At 33.8% G+C, this 10,211-nt stretch overlaps 1 protein-coding gene across 2 annotated transcripts in view; it reads left to right on the top strand.

Annotated features, from left to right (window-relative positions):
• SEMA3C (semaphorin 3C) overlaps positions 1-7,456 on the top strand; it is a 196,596-nt gene extending 189,140 nt beyond the window's left edge. The window contains exons 17-18 of one of the 2 annotated variants that reach the window (XM_067042728.1): positions 344-474; positions 4,385-7,456. In XM_067042728.1, the coding sequence (XP_066898829.1) occupies positions 344-474; positions 4,385-4,798 (545 nt within the window). In that variant the 3' untranslated portion in view covers positions 4,799-7,456. The remainder of the gene's footprint in view (positions 1-343; positions 475-4,384) is intronic. The other variant, XM_067042727.1, reaches the window with a different exon arrangement.
• The last annotated feature ends 2,755 nt before the right edge of the window (positions 7,457-10,211 follow it).

Raw genomic sequence — 10,211 nt, forward strand, 5'->3', positions numbered from 1 at the left:
TGTTTCCTCATAACTCACAGCCTCAATTTGTTCAGCTATGAAAAGCTGAGAAAATTTAATTCACAAAGATGTTATAATAATTATATGTTCAAGATGATATTAAGTGCATTCCTTCGTGTAAAGTAATTCTTGAATAAACATTGATTCCCTTATATCTTTCTCTCCTTCCCTTTAGGTTAAACAAACCAGGCAAACAATGTATAATAGTCTGCTTGTTAAGTGATTAAGACTGCCTTTGGGGTTTGCCATAGTTGCTCACAATTTTATAGATAAACAAGCATTCATATAATAGAATATGTTCCAAATTCCATCGTCATCCTCTCCTTTTATTTTTGCTCTTCAGCATATAGAAATGCAGCTGAGATTGTTCAGTATGGAGTAAAAAATAACACCACTTTCCTTGAGTGTGCCCCCAAGTCTCCACAGGCATCTATCAAGTGGTTGTTACAGAAAGACGAGGACAGGAGGAAAGAGGTGAGTAACTCAGCCGAGCAGCAATCAGTCAGGGCTTTGGAAAGAGCATTAAATCACCATCCCTCAGTGAGGTTCAGATCAAATGAAAAAGGAAAGACATATGAACATCCTTTAATGTCTCTGGGATGACAAGTGCCACCTTCTTTAAAATCCTTTGTCCATAGAGTTGACGGATTAATTAGAAATCCTCTCTTCTTGCTCACCTCGATAACACAGTGATTAAAACAAGAGCAGATGGGGGTATTGATGTGAGGAAGCATTTGTAAAAGAAACAAGATGTGTGCAAATCCAGAAGCTAAGTTCTCATACAACAGCACCTTTGTGTGATTCACAAGATAAAAGGGGCTTTTAAAAAAGTTCAATTTTCCTCAGCAAGAAATGGTAAAGAGCATTTTTCTCCTCTGTGGTAATCTGTTTCCATTGCTTTATTATTCATAATTCCTGGGGTTTTTTTAACATCTTTATTGGAGTATAATTGCTTTACAATGGTATGTTACTTTCTGCTTTACAACAAAGTGAATCAGTTATACATATACACATGTTCCCATATCTCTTCCCTCTTGCGTCTCCCTCCCTCCCACCCTTCCTATCCCACCCCTCTGGGTGGTCACAAACCACCTAGCTGATCTCCCTTTGCCATGCGGCTGCTTCCCACTAGCTATCCACCCTGCGTTTGGTAGTGTATATATGTCCATGCCACTCTCTCACTTCGTCTCAGCTTACCCTTCCCCCTCCCCATATCCTCAAGTCCATTCTCTAGTAGGTCTGTGTTTTATTTCCATCCTACCCCTTGTCGCTTCATGACATTGTGTTTTTTCTTAGATTTCATATATATGTGTTAGCATACGGTATTTGTTTTTCTCCTTCTGACTTACTTCACTCCTGGGGTTTTGTTAGGTAATATACGGAATCATTGTGTATGGGACCATTGCCTTTATTTACTGATATGTTAAAAAAAACCTTGATTTTCAAATAAAAGGACACGAATATTAACCTTTCACTGATTGTAAAAAACTGCTTTAAAAGGAAAACATTGTAAAACAGCATAGAGTGAAATATTATAAATAATGAATTCCATAATATTGATGTCACATTGTCCTGACAAATGAGAGGTTAAGAAGAAAATATATATATGTATATATAAACCACTAAAGTAGCCGAGACTGCAGTGGTACTAACAGTGTATCATAAAGTCTGATGCAGCAAAGAGAAAATAGAGCCTTCTGCATTTGTGTGTGTTCTATTGTAGGCAGTTTCCATACTACATATTAGATTAATGAGGGCTATGTAGAATGGATACAATCCCAAGCTGTAGAACACAGGCATTGCATCAAAATTACTGAAACAGATGTTGGCTCTTTATGAGAAAATACTTCCCAATTCTCAGACCTGCCTATCCAAAGATGTTATGAGTTGTTTAGGAAATTTTGTGTCCCCTGTCACTGTAATATTAAACCATAGGCTGATGACCACTTGCATAAGATGAGACATAACTATCAAAGATGAGCTCCAAGGACTTCAGGGCCCCTTCTTGCCCCAGATTTCCATGATATTAAATTTTTTTTTTTTAGTTTTTTCATTAATAAAAAATTATTGTTTGAGACCTATTTTCTTTGCTATCAAATTAGTCTTGAATTGGCTACAGTCTAATTAATTTTAAATTATTTTGAATGGATGTGGAGCATAAGAATAATTGCCTTGCAGAGTAATCTGGGGTAAAATTCATAATGTACTATGATGATTATCATACAGAAATGGAATTCTTAGGCTAGAACATGACATGTGGACATGAACCATCCTTCCAGAGAAAGTCTGTATGTGCGTATGTGAATTGGAAATCCAAAACTCAAACGGGGGCTTACCTACCATAGATAAAATGCTTTTCTTTTATTCAGTAGAAAGTTCAGTGGAATAATATATAATGAGTGAATGTAATTTATATTATGTAAAATTGAAATAAGTGAATATATACAGTCTTGAATACATGTCACAGGAATTATCAAATGAAATTTAAAAGGGAATGGATCATGAATTTTATCACTTTTATGATATTTCTAATATTCTATTTCAGAAGGTTCAAGAATGTGGAGACTCAAATATGACTCTTGCTTTTTCTTCCAATCTCAAAAAGCAGAAGAATGCCATAATTTAAGACTATGAAAAAATTAGCTCTAATGTAATTACGAAAATCTGTTCTGTTCATAATTCAAGCAGATCACAATTCCACTCAGTCTCACTTTAGTTGAATAAACTATTAATATTTAATTAAATTTATCTTAATTCTTCCTTAGTAGTTTAGGCAAACATATACATATTTCTCATATTAATGGTGTGTAAATATTGAACTTTTATTTTGAAAAGACAAATGGTAAAAAAAAGCTTGCAGAGAAAAATGCAAATAGTTCATATTGAATAGCATAAGTGAAAACTAAAAGCCCTCCTCTTCTCCACTTCAATACTTATTCCCACTTCTCAGAGTATAAGGCTGCTAAGAATTATATATTCCTCCAAATTGTCTCCATAATCTTCCTATTTTCCTCTCTCTCTTTCTCTGTCTCTCTGATACATACACACAGACACACAGACACACACACACACACACACACACACACACTTCATATCAGTACATGTGGAGCTACCTTATTTTTCTTGGCTGCATAGTGTTCCACTGTATGAACATACCTTAAGTTTTCTAAAGCTGTCTACTGGTTACATTATTTCTTGGTTCTTGTCTTATCAAAAACATCATGTAAGTGAATATCTGCATACTTGCAAGAGTATATCTTCTATATAAATTCCTAGAAATAAAATGTCTGCACTGAATATTATATACATGCTAATAGATATTATCAAATTGGCCTCTAAAATTTTTCCCAATTTCACACAAATGGAAAAGGCTTTCTTTTCTTTTATTTCTGAATGCATTTCTACATTATTTAAAACTATTTTCAAGGCACATTTAAACTTAAAAAATTAAATGAACATAAAAACATTTGCTTTATATATTTCTGTCCTTATTTTTTCCTAATCTCTCTTTTCTGGTTCTGTTGTATTTTTTGTATTTCAATACTATATTTTGCCTTCCCTTATTTTTCTTTGGGTCAAATTTCTTTCTTCCCTCAATGAAAGAGCATTCCTGGTATACATGTGAAGGAACTACTTACCACTTAGGTTTTTATGTGTTTATTGACAATACTATAGCAGAAACTGTAAGGAAATGGATTTCAGCATTTAGTTTATATCTAGAAAATGATATTTTTCCAGTATAAGCCTGTAAAGTAATTAAATATTCACCTCATAGCTTCTTATTACTTTTCCTTGGAAAATAAAACCACTTGGAGTACTTACAAGATAATGAGTTCCAGCTTATTTTTAGTCATTCTTTGTGTTAGATAATAGGAAAAAGCCCTTGATAATGTTCAAAACTCTGCCTCTGCTTATAAAATTTTTAGTTAAGGGAATATTCATTTATTCATTGAAAAAAAGGTAAAATTCAACCCTTTAATTGTGGCTTCATGTTTTTTCTCAATAAGTGAGTATTTTTGTTACAATAAAAGGCAAGAACTACAGGATAAAATAGATATTTTAAACTGTGAATTTCATTTATATATGTTGACTGTGATTTACATTCCAGAAACATCCAAAACTCTGGCTTATATGTGGAGAAACTACTTCTATCCAAAGGGAATGCACTTTAAGCTATTATGGGCAGTATGAGTGATAACTTCACCCTCTCTTTAATAGATTCAGTACCGCTGAGACTAGATTTCCTGAGCAAAAAAAAAAGGCAACGGAACTTACCAAAAATCTGTGTCCACTAAGAAGGAAGTTAACACTCTGTATTGTTGGTCATATCTTTTTAGAAGATATATAGAGTTGGGTATTCAGAACTTTGATATCTCTCTTTTAGGTCAAGCTGAACGAGCGAATCATAGCCACTTCACAAGGACTCCTGATCCGCTCTGTTCAGGATTCTGATCAAGGACTGTATCACTGCATCGCAACAGAAAACAGCTTCAAGCAGACCATAGCCAAGATCAACTTTAAAGTTTTAGATTCCGAAATGGTGGCTGTTGTTACAGACAAATGGTCTCCATGGACTTGGGCCAGCTCTGTGAGGGCTTTACCCTTCCACCCGAAGGACATCATGGGGGCGTTCAGCCACTCAGAAATGCAGATGATTAATCAGTACTGCAAAGATACTCGGCAGCAACATCAACAGGGAGAAGAATCCCAGAAGATGAGAGGGGACTATGGCAAGTTAAAGGCTCTCATCAATAGCCGGAAAAGTAGAAATAGGAGGAATCAGCTGCCAGAGTCATAATGTTTTCTTAAATGGGGCTTATGCTTCCATCAGTAAATGATCTGTCTTCAGTGATCAACTTCTGAGCAAAGAATCTTGTGCTTTACCCATGGGAAATTCCCGAGAAAGGTGGTTACTCACTCCTAAAGGTGAACGTTACATGAACTGAAATGAGTATGCATTTTCTTGTATGATATTGACTAGCACTAGACATGTCATGGGCCTCATGGTGCATAGAAATATTTAACTTAACCTAGATTTTATTTATATTTTTATTTACCTTTTCTTCAAAACCAATATGGCGACAATAAAACTAGAATTCTTGCATCCTTTAATTGAACTAGGGCCATAACCTGTGATCTTCCATCCTTGCTTTAAGGGTTTAGAGTTCTGTCAATCATTTGTATACAAAACCAAATGCCAAGTTCACAATTTTTACATAGTAAAATTTATATAAATGCATGTGACAGAGTAGTTGTCAAAAGAAATGTAGAATAGAAAAGAGACAAGGAAGAGGGAATCTAAAAGTTGTATAAAACACGAGCGATTTTCATAAAAAGATAACATGGAGTTTATGTGCTTCCAGTGAAATATAGTGTTGGTTACTTTTAAGATTGCAAAAATTATCAGGTTTTTTTGTTTTGTTTTGTTTTTGCGGTACACGGGCCTCTCACTGTTGTGGCCTCTCCCGTTGCGGAGCACGGGCTCAGGACGTGCAGGCTCAGCGGCCATGGGTCACGGGCCCAGCCGCTACGCGGCATGTGGGATCTTCCCGGACCGGGGCACGAACCCGCGTCCCCTGCATCGGCAGGCGGACTCTCAACCACTGCGCCACCAGGGAAGCCCCCAAATTATCAGTTTTTGATATCTGTCATTGATCTCTGTTCCCTTGTTTCAGGAAGATAAAAGGACACCTAACCATTAATATCTTTAATTGGAATTATGTCAGTGAAGCATTGAAGTTTATATTGTTATGTAACCATCTTCCAAACAAAAGCACTTTCTTTTTTGGAAGTTATTTAAGTTATTCTAGACTCAGAGAATATAATCTTACACAGTTTAATTGATAAATGTGTTTATTCTAATTTTCTAGTTTGTATGGCATTTTAAAAAATATAAGAAGAAATTTCTTTTGAAATATCAAACTTGTATATGAGGGCCGAAACCATCAAAATGGAAAAAAAAAAGAAAAAAACAAGGTAGAAAATGCAATTTTATTGACAGAAGTTTATTTAAAATGTTACTAATTTTTAACTTCAATAATTAATTTCAATGATTAACTCACTTTTTTTTGTTTACCAACCTCAGATATCATACTGATTTTTAAGTCACCGATTCTTTTTTTTTTTAATACTCTTTCATGTATGCTGGAGAGACGTTCATTTTGTGGAGAAGTGAGAAAAATTCTAATTTGAACGAAAATAGACATACTTTATTTTAAAAGAATGTTGGTACATTATGTTCACTGGTATTTAAATACAAATGTGGTAAGTTTGTGATGAATAAAATAACTATCTTCTAATTGTATGTTTGGATCCTTTTATTAGAGTAATTTAATAGTGATTTTTTTTTTTTTTACTCCAAATAACAACTAGATGGGAGAAGTATGAAAATTTTCTTCATATCCTCCTATTTCTTTTAAAAACACAACTTTTGCTCTTTCATTTTACTTACTTTTAAATACATTTTCATGTTTCTAGGTGCAAACAGAACTTATATCATATACCTAATCAAAATCTAATACGAAAGTTTTATTTGTAGTTAACAAGCCATGAAGAAGGTAATCAAGGTAGATATATTACCTTCCTAAGCACTACAATATAAAGCGTCAAGAGCTAAAATCATTGTCAAAATGAATGTAATCACTGATCAAAATCTAGGAATAAGATTTATTATTTAAATGGTGGTAAATTATGATATTATAAGAGGAAGCCTCAATGGGGCAAAAATAGCAGTTAACAAACACAACATAAATAATGTTTATTCAAAAAAAAGCTATTAAATAAAAGCTATTGTTCCAAATGTATATGATTCTAAAGTAGTCTCTAAAGCAGTTTGTTTTGAAAGTAGGTCATTATTTCTACTCTACATGCACAAATAGAAATGTGCATAAAGCCAAAACCATCTTCTGTATTTATGGCCAATCTATTCTATGTACAGAGTTGAAAGTAAAATTGTTTTAGACTCAGAGGATAGGGTAAACTGTACAGGTTCCCTTGCTTCATGTAAACCCAAACTGATAGACAATAGGGTGTTTAGTGTTGTAACATTATTTGTGCTATTTAATACCTTCTATTTTGAACATTATTAAATTGTATATACTTTTATTACTTTACTTTTAAAATTATAGAGCCCCTCTTGAACAAAACTGCCAAATGTAAAGAAAATTTCCTTTCTTAAAATATTGTTAACGTATACTGAATGTTGGTGGTTGATTGGTTGGTTTTATTTTGTGTAGTTTGACAGTTCAATGACTTGATATGTTTTCCATTTGTACATAAAATTTCCTAGAAATGCACTTTTTTTCACAGTGTAGGTTTGTGAATAGATTTTAGCATGATGAAACTGTCATTACAGTGAATGTTCACTCTGTGTTAGAAAATGTAGTTAGCACAGTATTATTTAATTGGATATTGAAGAAATCATGTGCCTGGCAAAATAAAACATGTTGAATTCCCCAAGGATGTCTTCAATTTTTCCTTTTTAATGTTGGGTTTACAATTTCTTGTTGGCATGGTAGAATCTGCTGACTCGTAATTGTTCTTTTTTTCCCTGTTTTATTTATTTATCCTTTTTTTGTGTGAAAGTAATGCATCTGGATTTCAAAATTCAGAACTTCCAGAAAGATATACTTGGAAATCTCTCCTTGCACTACTATCTCTCCTTTATGCAAGTCCTACCCCAGAAGCATCCAATGTTCTCAGTTTCTGTGTGTATTTCTATATTTTATAAACAGCAAGCAAATTCATGTTTGTTTTCTCTTTAAGAGGCGTGGTACATGCATTCACATCTGTGGACAGTTATTCACACTTGTGTCCACAGTGGGAAAAAGAAAGTATAGCTTGTAAATGCTTTGGCTTTGGAGCCAGACTGCTAGGATTTGAATCCAAGCCTTCTGTCTTATCATGGGAAAGTTATCGAATCTCTCTCTGCCTCAGTTCTCTGCCCAAGTTCATCCCAGTAAAGTGTTAGGGCAGAACATAGCATATAATAAGTATTCAATAAATGTCTTAATATTTGTTTATTTAGAAAGTGACATATTGCTAGAACAAGAAGGAATATTTAAGTTGTGTCCTTTGACAAGTTAAATGCCAATGGTCTAGGCTGGGGAGCCTGCGGTCAGTGGATCAGATAACACCTTAACAAGATAAATGAGCCTTTATAAAAGTGAGCAAAAGGAAGCCACAGGAAAAGAAACAACAAAAAATAAAAGTAATCTCAACAAATCTTCCAACCTGATGATTTTGCACTACTCCCTAATTGTTTCATTTCTCAGTATCTCCCTTGCTTCTATTTGAACTTAACCTTAGTTTAAAATTTTTTTAATGCATTTCTTATCATTTTAATGCATTTCTTATCCTTTGTGCCTCCTACCTAAGTGAAAATATTTTTAAGGAAAGGATCACAGTTTCCTATATTTGCTCTCTGGCTAAAGTCAAGAGAGACACCACAGCTTTGTTCTGCAGCACAGTCAAGTCCATTGAAAACTTCAGTCTAGACAAGGAAATAAGCAGACTAAATAAAATGGTTGCTTAACCAGTGGCATTGAGAATTTCTTTGAATTTTATGCATGGTGACAAAGTTGTGGAAGACTATTGTGAAAAATATTTTTTTTCATAAGAGTTATCCCACCATCATTTTATCCAATCACCTTTTGCACAAGAATACAAGCCCCTCTGCAAAATCAAAACCAATTGCAACAAATTCTGTGTGTGTGCTGTTCAATGAACTTCACTGTCAATGAATTGTTTTTCCTAAGGGGCCTCTGGTATATATTTCAATTTTTATGATTTCATAACAACTTTACTTTCATAGTGCACAGGTATTGAGAATTGGAAGAACTACCTCCAAGATAAGAAAATGCCATCTTTACTCTAGTGACTAATGTATTTGTCTATGTAACTCATAAAATAATACTTTCCACACAGGTTGAATTTTATATGTCTCAGGGCTATTATGTTGCCATGCTTGCGTGTTACTTACATAAAGTGCTATTAAAGAATGACATTATAACAAACACATTAAAACTATTTATCCTATGTAAGGTTATCTCTCAACCCCCAAGTACAAAAGTGGGGTGAATTATATTCCTTAAGTGTTTTTTCCTCTGAGTTATTCCTCTGAATTATAAATATACCATCCAAACATTTTATGAGATCACGAACATAATGATTTCTGCATGGCCAAATGGATATATGATGGAATTATTATAAAAATCAAAGCCATTCCTATTGCTTCTCCGGATATTTTTCAATATCTTGTTTAATTTTTTCCCTTTCACTGATTTGTGTGGGTCGGGGGTGGAGAGGGTATGGTTAATAATCAACTTCCCTTCTCTGCTGCATCATGGCTCATCAAACAGAGAACTTGGACCTTCACAGTATCTTTTGAGTTGATGAGAGCTCACAGTTGTAAGCTGTGAATAGGAAAAGCAACCATGGGAAACAAAAAAACTAAGGAGGTGCTACCAAAGCCACATCTGCCTGGGACATTCACTGGATTCCCAGTGATATTTTAATGGATGCAGATGTATGTGTGTTGTATCCACAGATCATGCACATCTAGATCCACAAGCCAGCTGTATTCAATTTTTTTATTAATTCAAAATGAGTCTCAGTTTCTGCTTCAAGTTCCCATTCCAAATTCTCCACTTAAAAATGATACAGCCTGGGAATGTTATGTCCCTCTTGATGAGATGTTGCTTTCTCTAAAATTGGAATTATAATAATATCTTTCACATGCAGTAGTTGTGAGAATTAAATGAGTTAATACATGTGGAATTCTTATAGTACCTGATGCATAGTAAAAGCTCAAAAACATAAAAATCACTAAACAAAAAAAATCTTAAATGAAGATGTATATGAGATGGATGTAGCATGTTTTTCTTTCATTAATTAAATTACCTTGGATGAAACAAGATTGTCCCAAAATGCTATTTCTAATTTTTGTTTTTAGATGAAAGTGTGAGGAAATGTACTTACATAATTGGAGATGGGAGAAGTTTCATTATAGTGCTGCTATTCAAATATTTAAGTATCTTTTGAAGAATATGTCACATAATTATTATTAAAGTTTATTTTAATTAAAAACTGACAATTTCAGTAGGTTCTCTTGCAATTTTATTTTTTTTGATGTTTGGAAACCATCCTTCTTCTCAAAACTTGTACCTATAGTTCCAATCATGCCTTGATGAGTTGTGTGGCCCATATCCATG

Source organism: Kogia breviceps, chromosome 9, assembly GCF_026419965.1.
Source record: "Kogia breviceps isolate mKogBre1 chromosome 9, mKogBre1 haplotype 1, whole genome shotgun sequence".
Taxonomy (NCBI): domain Eukaryota; kingdom Metazoa; phylum Chordata; class Mammalia; order Artiodactyla; family Physeteridae; genus Kogia; species Kogia breviceps.